Below are 14,024 nucleotides of genomic sequence, written 5' to 3'. Positions count from 1 at the left end.
CTTCGTGTTGGAGGCTAATAGGCTTTTTGTTCCAACTAAGAAATACTGTTATAGGTTTAGGCCCAAATGGATGTCAGATGAACTAATGAGACTCATGGCAGAGAAGAAAAATGCATGGGATGCACATAAATTGTCAGGTGACACAGAAGCTTATGGCAGATATAAGCCTTCTGTAATCAAGTTACAAAGGATGTTAGGCAGGCAAAGGTAGATTTTGAGAAATCTTTGGCAAAGGATGCAAAGAAAAACAGCAAAGAGTTCTCTAGTTATGTAAACTCCAGAAGGAAGGGGATGAATCAGATTGGTCCACTTGATATTGATGGTTCAACTGTTGATGATCCTGCTCAGGTAACTAACAAATGAAATGAGTATTTTGCATCTTCATTGAGACATGAAGAGTTATTCATTCAGGGGAATGCCAGAGGTGTATTAAACTCAGGCAGTGAGCGAGATGATTTTGTAATAACTGAGAGCAAAGTGGAGGAGAAATTGTTGAAGTTAAACATAAGGAAGGCACATGGGGTGGATGGGATCTATCTAGTTATATTAAAGGAGGCAGCAAAGGAAGTCAGCAAATCCTTAGCCATAATTATGAGAACTTCTTCGGGCTCAGGGGAGGCTCACATGGACTGGAGGTGTGCAAATGTATCATCAATACACAAAGCGGGTTCAAAAGGTTACACAGGTAACTATAGACTTGTTAGTTTAACTTGTGTTGCGGGGAAAATAATGGGGTCACTGGTTAAAGAAGCATTGCAGGATCATATAGAAAAGACTGCAGTAATAGTTAAGACACAGCATGTGTTGATTAAAGGGAATGCTTGCCTGACCAATTTGATTGGATACTATGATGTGGTCACAAAGGAACTTAATGTCAAAAATAATTTTGATATCATATACTTTGATTTCAGGAAATCTTTTGATACTGTTGCACATGGCAGCCTGCTGTACAAATTGGAGCTGTATGGTATTAAGCGTAAGTTGGTACAATTGATAGAGGGATGGTTGAGTGGGAGACGACAGAGGGTCGTAATCAATGGACACTGCTCTTCACTGGAGTTCCCCAGGGTTCGGTGCTGTGACCACTGTTGTTTTGTATCTTTTTCAATGATATTGATGAAGGTATATCAGGCTTAATGTCGAAGTTTGCAGATGATGCCAATGTTGGCAGGATTGTTAATGACAGTAAAGACAGTATGCTACTCCAACTGGATCTAGATAAGTAGGGCAAGTGGGCTAAGAAGTGGCAAGTGACGTTTATCATTGACAAATGCAAAGTACTGGATATGGGTAGCAATAACCCAAGAGAAATGTACCAACTGTGTGTGTTACTACACTCAGGGAAGTGGAGAGTGATAAAGACTTCGGAGTAATTGTGCAGTCAGATGCGAAGTTTGCTGAACAGTGCAGATGGGCTGCCAGCACAGGTCATGTAGTCTTGTCAATGATATATAGGAATTTTGCTAGCAGGGACAGGGAGGTGATTATCCCGTTGTACAAGACAATGGTCATTCCACACCTAGAGTACTGTGTACAGGTCTGGAGGTCTCATTTATGAAGGATGTAGCATTGCTAGAATGAGTACAAAGAAGGGCAACAAGATTGGTGAGGGGAACAAAGGGGTGCTCTTACCAAGAACACCCCTTTGTTCCAAGGGGTGCTCTTGGCCTACTCTCCAAGTTCTGCAAATTGCAGCACCTAGAGAGTAGGCACCAGCGAGGTGATCTGATTGAGGTGTATAAGGCCTTGAATGGCTTGAGCAAGCTGAATGCTGATGGGATTCTTTTTCTTATTGCTCATTTTAAGAACCTGAAAGGGAATAGATTCAAATGGAGGAAAGAAAGTTGTAGAACAGATGTGTGGAAATTTGGCTTTGGCCAGTGGGTTTTGATTGGTGGAACAAACTTCCATCTTTTGTTGTGGAAGTTGATAGCCTAAATAAATTTAAGGCTGAGCTGGACAGGCATTTGGAACGAATGGAGGAGTGAAATGAGAGAGTTTTTTTTTTTTTTTTTTTTTTTTTTGTGGCTGATGCTGCATAAGCTTGCTTTCTTGCATCTTATGCCTCTGTTAATGCTAATGCAAAGACCCTTCCCTTCCCAATACTACTGCTTGGTTAACTGTACAGCATTTCAACTTAATATAAACCATTGCTTCATTAAACATTGCAAAAAGGGGAGGAAAAAGTCAGTGTAATCTACTAATATATTGATGAAAAATGAAAAATTATCTCCAAACAAAAACAAGGAGGGATCCTGACCTTTTTTGGAGACATGCTTCTCCACTTATAGTACCCTTTGAGGTCACTCCTGTCAAAAGTGCTGTAACAGGGGTTTACTGTATATGATTTTTCAAATGTGCTGATTGCATGAACTTTCCAGATGAATGAAAGCCAGATAGCTGGACTATTACTGTAACAGAGTTGATGATGTAATCCATAAGCATTCTTTTTGTTAAAAGAATGCTTATGGACTACATCATCAACTCTGTTACATAGGCTGCCAGAGTAATGTGTGTGTGGATCCTGTCAGTGATAAACTGATAAAGTACAACTTTATATATATGATGTGAAGGAAAAAATATAAAGATAAACAGGTAGTTCCCAACTTTACGAGTTAATTCTTTCTTAGCGTGTGCTTGTAAAGCTAAAACTCATAAAGCGGGAATTTATTTCCCGTAGACATAATGTTAAAAAACAGGGGTTACGTTCTCAACAATGAAATTAGTTAGCTAATTATTTTATGTTTAAACAATGATTGATTTATTCAAAGAAATGAAAACAGCCTGTAAAATCAAGGAAATTATAATAATAAAGGAATTATTTACGACTTACAAATGTTAAAGAATGTTTATTCTTCATCATCATCATCGACTAAATGCACACTCTTTGATCACTCATTATTGTTTCAGCACTCGTTGTTTTGTTGCACAAGGAGTCGTCATCTTCAGAAATGTTACAAGAGGCATTTGTTTCCAAGATAATCTTCCCTTTTATTTATAAATTTCACGATTGCATGCATAAGCATTTTTTAACGGCAGCACACACAAATTGCAACTAACACGATTCGCTTGGAGTAACAAGTTTATGAAGGGGGATGAAGAGAAGATTCTGAAAATTTATGTTTTTTATACGATTGAAAGTTTCAGTAAAGGGAAACCCATTTCACCATAGTAACGTAAAAATGCACACAATTCCAGCTGTCGGTATTTTCCAAAATGCAATAACATCCAGTTTACTACCCGTTTATAATTTCTTGTACAGGCACTCCTCGACTTACATACTTAATCAGTATTTTTTCATGTACATAAGTCCGTTTTGTACATAAGTCCAACTTCGGTCTTGTAGATACAAAATACATGTACAGAACAGTACAACGCACTGAGATTATAACCCCCAACAAACTTCATCATGTACAGCCTTTTACGACTTGTAACCGAGTCAAATGGGACTGAAGAAACATACAATGAATAATAATTTAGAGTACAGTATTTATTCAAAACTAATTTAATCTAAATATGATACGTAATTTAATTTAATCTACAATCAAATCACTTTATGATGGACTCTCCAAAATAAAATACCATTCACTACTGTATACGATATGTAGTAAGCACCGGTCATTGTGAACACGTTTGCAAACTGAATTTTAATTGTGTTAAACGGCTATTCTAATAAGTGAAAATAGGAGAAATATTATCCACAGGCTATAAAATATGGAGCACAAATTTACACTTTACTTCCTCCAATTAAAAAAATTAAATGAGGCATTAAAATAGGAAGAATATTTCCCACATGTTAGCAGAACAAAAATAAATTTACGCTTACATGCATAGCTTAATTAGTATGTACTGTAATATGTACATACTAACTAGTTGATGCTTCTGTTCACTGGTATATTTTGGGGGATGGTTTAAAATTTAAAACAGTAAAAAAGATAAGCAATCAATAACAAAGAACATGACACATGCAAATGAGATATGGAGTAACAACTTTACGAAGCTCAAAAAATAGGAATGAAGAGAACATTCTGAAAATTTATTTATGTTTTTATATGATTGAAGATTTCAGTGAAGGGGAAGTGCATTATCACCATAATAATATAAAATTCCACAGAATTCCAACTAGTACCTTTACTAGTTGGAATTTAAGCTATCATCGCAAATGCAATAAGATCGAGTTTACTACCCGTTTTTAATAGATTGCACTAACAGAAAAGCCCAATAAACCAGAAACTGCTAATTGTTTTTATTCAAAATTGATTCTTATAACAGGAATATGATAACAATGAAAATGTACAGTAGTGCATTTTAATGATCTGAATTGGTAACTAATACAATTTACAAACTATGCTCGCGACCTTTTAGATGGCCTTAAGGTCATTATTATACAGCAAAAATTTCAACTTCCGAGATCTTGAAACGAATTACCAAAAAAAAAAAAAAATGTTATTGGGTTCACATTTTGTGTATTGAGTGCCTCTGAAACCGATTAATATCGTAAAGTGGGGTACACTATATTGTATAGCTACGCACGTGGTTTGGAATGCAGTATTTATGAATATTTAACATTCATTTTTTGCAATTAATGTTCATATTTTCGATTTTGTTGATACTTGGGAAAAAAACCTCGTAAACCTGGGAACTTGTAAAGCGAAAACTCGTAAAATGGTAACTGCCTGTAAATATAATATATAAATCTATGTCTTTATATTTTATATAAAATAAAAAATATAAAGACATAGAATGTAAACTTTTCTGTAATCTAGGGATTGCTGTAAAGTTTTTGATACTGTTCCGCATGAAAGACTGCTGCACAAATTGCAGCAGTGTGGCATTAGGAGCAAGTTGCTGCTATGGATAACAGTTGGTTGAATGGCAGAAGATGGAATGGTTAACTGCCACCAGTATTTGAGAAAGAGTTGCTATAATTTTGGAATTTTGTGAAACATGAATATTCTGAAATCGTCGACTTCCTAAAATTCTTAAATAATGGTTGAAAAGTAAATGTTTGAAATTCATAGCTAAAAATGAACACACAAGAAATGGGAAAGTGGGCATGTTTGTGCTGGTGCGGCTAAGCAGTGTTGAGTTCATTTGCATCAGCGAAGTAGCATGTGTGTATACCAGGTTGGGCTGAGAGCTAGACAGTGGCAAAAAATATATATATATATTTTTTTATTTATTTATTTTTTTTTTTCAAAAAATTTCGCAAGTACACAGATCTCATGAATGCTGAATTTGTGAATGTGGGGGGATTACTGTATATCAAAAGAAACAACATCTGCTAAGAGTAGGAGTAAACAGTTTGTGTGCATTTTTCTCATTTTCTCTGATAGTAATTTTGATCTAGTTTAATTCATATTTTCTTGAAATTTTAATATATAATCTGTTGGGGAGAGGATTCCCAAAGCAATGTAAGAATGTGAGCTAAATCATGCATCTAACAGTTAGGGTAAATCATCAAATTCTTCTGTATCAGTTATCAGCTTTTAAATTTTAAGCTATCACAAGAAAAAATGTTTTATTTCATTTAGGTGGAGCCTTTTGCTAGTATTGCTGATCTTACAAGTGCTAACACGCCAAGATTACTGATAAATAGAGATATAGTAGGCTCATTTGCATATAATAAAAGAAACCATGATATTACAGAAGAAGGTAAGACTGAATTTAATGAAAATAATTTTGAATTGTTTACAAAAAATAAAATTAGTTCAATTCAAATTTGTGAACAGATTTGTGTTTATAAAAATAAAATTAGCTCAATTCAAATTTGTGAACAGGTGAGATACAATTACTAAGAGTAAGAAGGATTTAGATGATTGTGTAAGTGAGAAGAGCAGTTTACAGGGAAGGGCAAAACAATGGAAACTTTTTAAAAGTTTGTGGCCTGAGTATGATGAGTTTTATCACAGTTTATTAGTGCATACCTGTAACTCTTATTGTAGTTTTTTTAGAGTTACAGTTATGCATTAATATGGTGTTGGGGCACCCTTTGCTTTTAAAACAGCTTGTATTCCATGTGGAATTGATTCAAATAAATCTTTAACTTTCTTAAGAGGAATATTTGACCAGCCTTCATGAAGGAATTTTTCAAGTTCCTAGAGTAATAAAGGTGGAGGAAATCTACTTCTCACTCTTCTCTCCAAATATGCCTACAGTGGTTTAACAAGGCTTTAAGTCTGGTGATTGTGCAGGCTATGCACAATCACCAAGGCTGGACTTCATGCTGGATTTCATGCTCCTCAAACCAAGGCTGGACACATGCATGGGATGCACATAAATGGAATAGACATAAATTATCATGTGACACAGAAGCCTATGGTAGATATAAGCTAGTCTGTAATCAAGTCACAAGTGAGGTTAGGCAAGTGAAGGCAGATTACAAGAAATCTTTGGCAAATTATGCTAAGAAAAACAGCGCAAACTTCTTTACTTATATAAACTCTAGAAGGAAGAGGATGAACAAGTTGGTCCACTTGATATCGATGGTTCAACTGTTAATGATCCTGCACAAATAGCTGACAAACTGAATGGGTATTTTGCATCTATATTAACATGAGGAATTCTGTAGGGAAGTGGAGGAGAGAAGCTTATTAACCACCAACACGAAGCTTAATGATTTTGTAATAACTGAGAGAGAAAAGTGGAGGAGAAATTGTTGAAGTTAAACTTAAGAAAGGCACCTGGGGTGGATGGGATCTATTCAGTTATATTAAAGGAGGTGGCAAAGGAAGTAAGAAAACCCTTAGCCATAATTATGAGAGCATTCTTGGACTCAGGGGGAGTCCCCACAGACTGGAGATTTACAAATGTATTCCCAATTCACAAAGGGGGATTAAAGAGTGACATGAGTAACTGTAGACCAGTTAGTTTAACTTCTGTTCTCGGTAAAATAATGGAGTCACTAGTTAAAGGGGCATTGCAGGATCATCTAGACAAGACTGCAGTAACAATTCAGACAGCATGAGTTTGTTAAGTGAAAGTCTTTTCTGACAAATTTGATTGGATCCTATGATGTGGTTACAAAGGAACTGGATGCAAAAAATAATTTTGATATCATATACTTGGATTTCAGAAAAGCTTTTGATACTGTTGCACATGGAAGACTATTGTGCAAATTGGAGCCATATGGTATTAAGGGCAAGTTGCTGCAAGTGGTAATCAATAGATGCTGCTCTTCTTGAACTAATGTTATTAATGGAGTCCCCCAGGGTTTGGTATTGGGCCCATTGTTGTTTTGTGTATTTATCAGTGGTATTGATGAAGGTATATCAAACATAATGTCGAAGTTTGCAGATAATACAAAGTTTGGCAGGGTTGTTAATGACAGTAATGGCAGTGTGCTACTGCAACAGGATCTAGAAAATTTGGGCAGATGGGCTAAGTGGCAACTGAAGTTTAACCTCAGTTGGTACAGAATGAAAAAGATCTCGGAGTAATTGTGCAGTCAGATATGAAGTTTTCTGAGTAGTGCAGACAGGCTGTCAGAGCCGAGTATTGTCAGTGATATACAGGAATTTTGCGAGCAGAGATAAGGAGATGATTATCCCTTTGTATAAGGCAGTGGTCAGGCCACACCTTGAGTACTGTATAGAGGTCTGTAGGCCTCATTTTAGAAGGATGTAGAGTTGCTTGAGTGAGTACAGAGGAGGGCAACAAGATTGGTGAGGGGAACGAAGGGGATTCTCTTACCAAGAAAGGCCTAAGTTCCGAAAATTGCAGCAGAGACTAGGCACCTGCGAAGTAATCTAATTGAGGTATATAAGGCCTTAACCTTGACAAATGCAAAGTACGGCATATGGGTAGAAGTCACCCCAGAGAAACGTATCAACTGTGTGGTACTACAATTGAGTAGGCTCAATTCTGATCAGATTACAAACTTGGGGAGGAGGCCATAAATTCAAATTGAGGAAAGACAGATATAGAATATAAATTTGCCTTTATCCAGTGGGTAGTTGCTTGCTTGCTCAAACAAACTTCCATCTGTCATCTTGGAAGTTAATAACTTAAATAAATTCAAGGAGGAACTGAACAAACATTTAGAGGGAATAGATGTGTGAAATGTTTTTTTTTTTTTTTTGGCTTATGCTACATAAGCTGGCTTTCTTGCATCATATGCCTCTACTACTACTACAACATCTGGCTGTTTGTATTGGAGAATTATAATCTTGAAAAACATGGCATCATTTGTGAGAAACAGTGCTTGCACATTTGAATGATCCTGGTCACTCAGAATATCAAAGTAATTAGTGGCAGTAATTTGCCAGTTCTGTACATTGATAGGACCTAAAGAATAGGGGCTCACATTTGGTGAGTATGGGCATGGCACACCCAGGGTCCTGAGCTGGATATCATCATTCTTCTCTTTCTTGGTGATTCCCTTTTTGTCTCTCTCTCTCTCTCTCTCTCTCTCTCTCTCTCTCTCTCTCTCTCTCTCTCTCTCTCTCTCTCTCTCTCTTTCTCTCTCTCTCTCTCACAGGGTGGCTCAGGAATTTTTTTTTTTTTTTTTTTTTGGCTGGTGCAGTATAAGCATCAGGCTTCCTTGCACCATATAGCTAATAATAATAATAATACCAAGATATTGCTGCCCTAACCATTGTTGATGCTCAACGTTTGATGGTCAGCACAAGACAGGATGATGTGCTTCCTTTGGTATTTACAAAACATAAACTTCTCCCTGATGTTTTAAAAAGTGTGAATGATGATTCATCTGTTTTTCTGCTCCTTACACCATTTCCTCTTCTTTCTTGCATTACCATCAATAACGAGTAGCTAGGCAGTATTGGCTGCCTAGCTACTCGTTACTGAAATTTTTTGCTAGAAACTGAATTTCTGAGACTCACATTAAGTTTGCACTTATTTTTAAGGCAGTAGTTTTGTGTTTTCTGGCTACAACCTTTTTCAGTGTCTGGTGGGTTCTTTCAGTTAGCTTTGATTTTCTGTCAAATTTCATCCGATGAGATTTTGTTTTTCCATACTTGGTGAATGCATACATCACTTTCGATACATTTGCTCTGGACACATTAAACAAATCAGCAGTTTTAGTCACCGATGCACTTGCTAATTGTGCACCAACAGTTTGAGCTCTTTGGAATTTCAACAGGTTGGTCATTTTCTCCATGTGCCTTTTTATATCACTGCTAAATAAGCATCAGCTTTTATTTTTCCCTTCACAGTACTACCTGTAAGGAATGGAAAAAAAAAAATAAAAAATCGCTGCATGTTCATAAATATGTCATACAGCTATTACAATATTACTGCTTTCATATCAGGTGTTTCCATTATTTTGTCCATCCCCTGTATGTGAGTAGTGGAAGTACTTATTGTTGTAAAGAATTGCTTATATAATTAGGATGAACTCAACTACTAGATTTGTCAGAATTATATATACAGTTATTATAATCCACTCAGTTATCAGCACTTATATCCCAGTCATCATCAGCAAAACATTGTAAATAGTGAATACCTGAATGATATAAATATAGTGTTCCAAATAAGGTACCAAAGTCCAAGGGCAAATGTCAGTGAACATGCCCCAAAATATGACCATTAATGGGCTAGACATTAGTTTATATGGCGATTACATGTGAAATGAACAGGTGCTTTGAAACAAAGAAAAATGGTTTACAGTAGCTGAGTATAGATACATGTTAAGGCCTATAATGGCTGTTCAAAAGTATTTAGCATTAGCTCAAAATAGTTGAGATTGCATGGCATGAGAGAAAATTATAAATAGCTTGTAAATACCTCCTATTACTTAGATACTATCTATTATAGCCTGGATATGTAGTATGTTTTGTCAGTTAGAAAACATAATTCCTTAATGGTGCCTTTTTTTTTTTTTTGGGGCGGCACATTTGCTGAACATTTTCACCCACTTGTTCTCAGAATTTCATCATGTTATTACAAAAACACCAAACATCCTATACATATAGGGTTTGAGTTAAGTCTTAACAGCAGAATCATTGTTATAAATAAAACTTTGACTCAACATTCTGAAGAAGGCAAAATCTGCAAGGATATCTTTCTTGAAACAGTCATGATCAGTCAGTGTCTTAACTCACAATACAAAAAAATATAAGGAAATGTGTGAAATCATACTATACTGGTAAATTATCCTATGACTGTACCTTAATAAAAAATGTGTACATTGTCAGTGAAACTTAATTTCGAGTCTGAAGTCTGGATTTTAAAAAATATGTTTTCCCTCTGCTTTTTTTGGAGAATCTCTAGCTTTACAAAAGTCCAATTGTGCCAGCTGTGGAGTTCGAATCAATCCTGCATGACTGAAGATTGGTTAAAGAGGGGCTACTTGTAAGCCAAATTACTGAAGCATACTTAACTGAGAATAGGGAAAAAAGAAGAATGTACAGTTATTCCTCGCTGATTGTGGGGAGCTAGACATCGCTGAATCCTTGCAAATGGCAAGTGCTTAAAATAGTAAGAAAGGGAGAATTAATTCATTGTAAATCATAAAATGTAGAAACTTAATTTTTAAACAATAGAAACAAGAAAAATTAGCAATGTAAGTTATACATATAACAATATTGAAAATGTTTAACTTACCAATAACCAAATTGGTAAGTTAAACACTTACCAATTTAGATTGGTAAGTGTTTAACAGTGAATATTGGTTAAAGAGGGGCTACTTGTAAGCCAAGTTACTGAGGCATACTTAACTGAGAATGGGGAAAAAAAGAAGAATGTACAGTTATTTATTGCTGATCATGGGGAGCTAAACATCGCTGGATCCTTGCAAATAGCAAGTGCTTAAAATAGTAAGAAAAGGAGAATTAATTCATGGTAAATCGTAAAATGTAGAAACTTAATTTTTAAACAATAGAAACAAGAAAAATTAGCAATGTAAGTTATAAATATAACAATATTGAAAGTGTTTAACTTACCAATAACCAAATGACATTACTCCTGCTCTCACACACACACACACACACACACACACACACACACACACACACACACACACACACACACACACACACACACACACACACACACACACACACACACAACTTTAGTGTTAAAAACTGCAATAGAATATAAATGTGGAATTTTATTCTTAACTTTTTTGATATAACAAAATTATGTTAATGATTTATCATTAACACAATCCTTGTGCACAATTTAGGAAGCTCTATTAATGTTTTTTTTATGACCATTTCTTCTAATCCTATAAGTTTATGCTGCTGCTTAGCAGGAGAACCACTTTTGTTGATATTTTCAGTAACAGTTTAAATTACTAGTGGTTGATTGTCACTCTTGCCAAATAAAACAGTCCCTATAAAATTATAAATTGTGTTAGTCAAGAATGGCTTGATGTACAACATTGTTTTGAATTGTAAGAGGAAAACACACACACCGTCCCTTAGGCCTCGTGATTTTCCAAGCTGGTTTTAGTTGCAGGCAAGTGAATTTTTAAAATAATCTGCTGTTTATGTGGGTGAGTTCTTCAAGACTTTAAAACATGCATACATTTCAAAAAACACTTGTGCATCTGAAAAATAACCATTATCATTTTCTTTGCATATGGTACATTTTTAAATGGTACATTCCCAAAAACTGATTGTTGCACGTTGTGCACAATTTATCTGCTGTCATGATTTTTGTTGCCCCTCTTGAAGGATTAAACGATTTTATGCCGACTGGGCTAGCCTGGTGGGTAAAGTGCCTGCCTGGCAACCCAAAGGTCGTGGGTTTGAATCCCGCCTCGGGCTTGGATCAGAGTAGTGCAAAAACCTTGGAAAGTGCATTATGGCCACAGAAGCCGATGCGCCAACAACTAACAAAAAAAAAAAAAAAAAAATTTTATAAATTTTAAAATGGAAATCACTACTAGTTTCACCGTTTTTTTTTTTTTTTTTTCAGCAGAATTAATAAAAGTTTTGTGAAAAACGAAACCAAACGAAAAACCTAAACCATTTACGATTTGCAGATGATATTCTGGTCATAAGCCACGATCCCAAAGAATTAGAGGAAAATCTTAATCAGTTATGCACAGTTAGTAAGGATTTTGGACTAAAGATGAATATGGCTAAAACAAAAGTAATGATGAACAAGTATGCCACAGAAAGGGAAATAATGATATATACTTATATATACTTATCTGGGACAAGTTATTAGCTGTAATAATGATAAATGGCTGGAAGTCAAGAGAAGAATAAATTTTGGATGGATAGCATTCAGGAAATATAGTCACATACTGAAGAGCAATATTCCAGTTTGTCTGAAATGTAAAATAATGAACCATTGTATACTCCCCACCATGACTTATGGAAGTGAAACTTGGGCACTCACCAAAAGAATGGAAGAGAAGCTGAGAACTACACAGCGAAGAATGGAACAAATTATATTGGGAATCAGATAAGAAGAGAAACACATGGATTAGGCAGCAAACTCAAGTAAAGGACATTCTTATCAAAACTAAAGAACTAAAATGGTCTTGGGCAGGACACATAGCTCGAAGACACGATGACAGATGGACTAAGAAAATAACAGAATGGTACCCAAGAGTACCCAAAATGTAAATTACACTTTTTAAGTGTAATTTACATTTTTCATTAAAAAATGTAAATTACACTTAAAAAGTATTGCAATGTATTAATAAAACGTCAAACATTGGTAAATTCCAAGTAGCATTCAAATGAAAACCAAAAGCATTTTTCAAAAATAAAAAATAAAAATTTGGAGTCCATCAGATTTGAAGCCACTATTTTTGTAACTGGTTAATAATTACCACATCATGTGCAGATGGACAGTGCACACCACTGCTAGGACTAAAGGCAGTTATATTAAAAAAAAAAAAAAAAAACCCTTTGAGGCAGAATATTTTATAAAAATAACATTTCACTCCTTCATGAACTTACTAGGTGGGCACATTCTATGAGCTTGTCTCCCTTAGCATATGCTAAACTCAGCTCAAGTTACTAAAAACAATCTGTTCTAAATAACTGAAATATTCATTTAAAATTTGATATAATTTTCAATAATAAATATGATTTTGATCAAATTTACATTTTATTTTCACAGATGATATAATTTTTGGAGTTAAAAAATTGATTGACAAATTAGGATGGAACACAGATTTGTCTACCATTATGAAGGAAACAGAAGCATTAGCCCAGAAATAGATGTTATATGTAACAGAAATTGATCATAAATTTTTTATATACTCTGAAAGAATATAACTATATAAAATTTCTCTAGTATATTATGATGATAAATTACACAAGCTACTTTTAAAAACTATTAACCAAAATAGATTTCTGTAATATTCATTCAGCAAACAAAAGTTTCTCTTTCATTGCATAATTTGGTACATACTGTTACTATTGCACATGTTTACTATTATCAAAATTTTAATATTAAGATTATACTTATGTTCAGTACCTTAATGTATAGGATATTTTAAAATTGCAATGAGCAAATGTAGGAGCTTATTCTACAGCTAAAAATATGAAGAAATATTCCCATAAACATGTCTCAAATATCTTTATTTACGAGATATTAAACATTAATCATAAATTTATGATTAAAACAAAACAAAAAGAAACCAAAATAAACCTTGAAAAGGAAAACTCTAAAGCACCTGTTCAAAGCAACCTCCATTTTGTTTAATACAGCATTCAATGTGATGAATCTATGATTCCCTAGGATGTCTTATTGTTTTGGAACTTTTCTTAATGGTTTCAGCATCTTACAAAATACAGTTTCTAAGTTCATCTTACATGTTAATATGCATAGAAAAACACTGGATTTTATGTGACTTAAGACAAAGTAATCTAAGGTTGTGAGGTTAAATGATATTGTTATCATTGTAATAGCCATTCCGACAAATCCACCAGTTATTTTACTCCATATTCCAAAAGTCAGAAATATCACCAAAAGAGTATAATATGTAAATTTCCATAGAGAAAACAAAGAACCTAACAACAGAAAAAGAACCACTCAGATATAAATTATAATTAGAAAGGAAAATGATACTACAAATAATGAAAGTTAACTACCGA

The 14,024-nt window shown here is 34.6% G+C and overlaps 1 protein-coding gene across 2 annotated transcripts in view; it reads left to right on the top strand.

Moving 5' to 3' along the window:
* Window positions 1-13,153, top strand: part of LOC150077310 (NAD-dependent protein deacetylase sirtuin-3-like) — a 193,772-nt gene extending 180,619 nt beyond the window's left edge. For both annotated transcript variants that reach the window (XM_090386290.1, XM_090386289.1), the window contains 2 exons: window positions 5,535-5,655; window positions 13,045-13,153. In XM_090386290.1, coding sequence (XP_090242416.1) covers window positions 5,535-5,655; window positions 13,045-13,145 — 222 coding nt within the window. In that variant the 3' untranslated portion in view covers window positions 13,146-13,153. The remainder of the gene's footprint in view (window positions 1-5,534; window positions 5,656-13,044) is intronic.
* The last annotated feature ends 871 nt before the right edge of the window (window positions 13,154-14,024 follow it).

Source organism: Mastigoproctus giganteus, chromosome 12 (assembly GCF_048544385.1).
Source record: "Mastigoproctus giganteus isolate SK-2022 chromosome 12, ASM4854438v1, whole genome shotgun sequence".
Taxonomy (NCBI): Eukaryota; Metazoa; Arthropoda; class Arachnida; order Uropygi; family Thelyphonidae; genus Mastigoproctus; species Mastigoproctus giganteus.
Note: the sequence above shows the minus strand (reverse complement) of the source record. Positions and strands in the feature narration are given on the sequence as shown.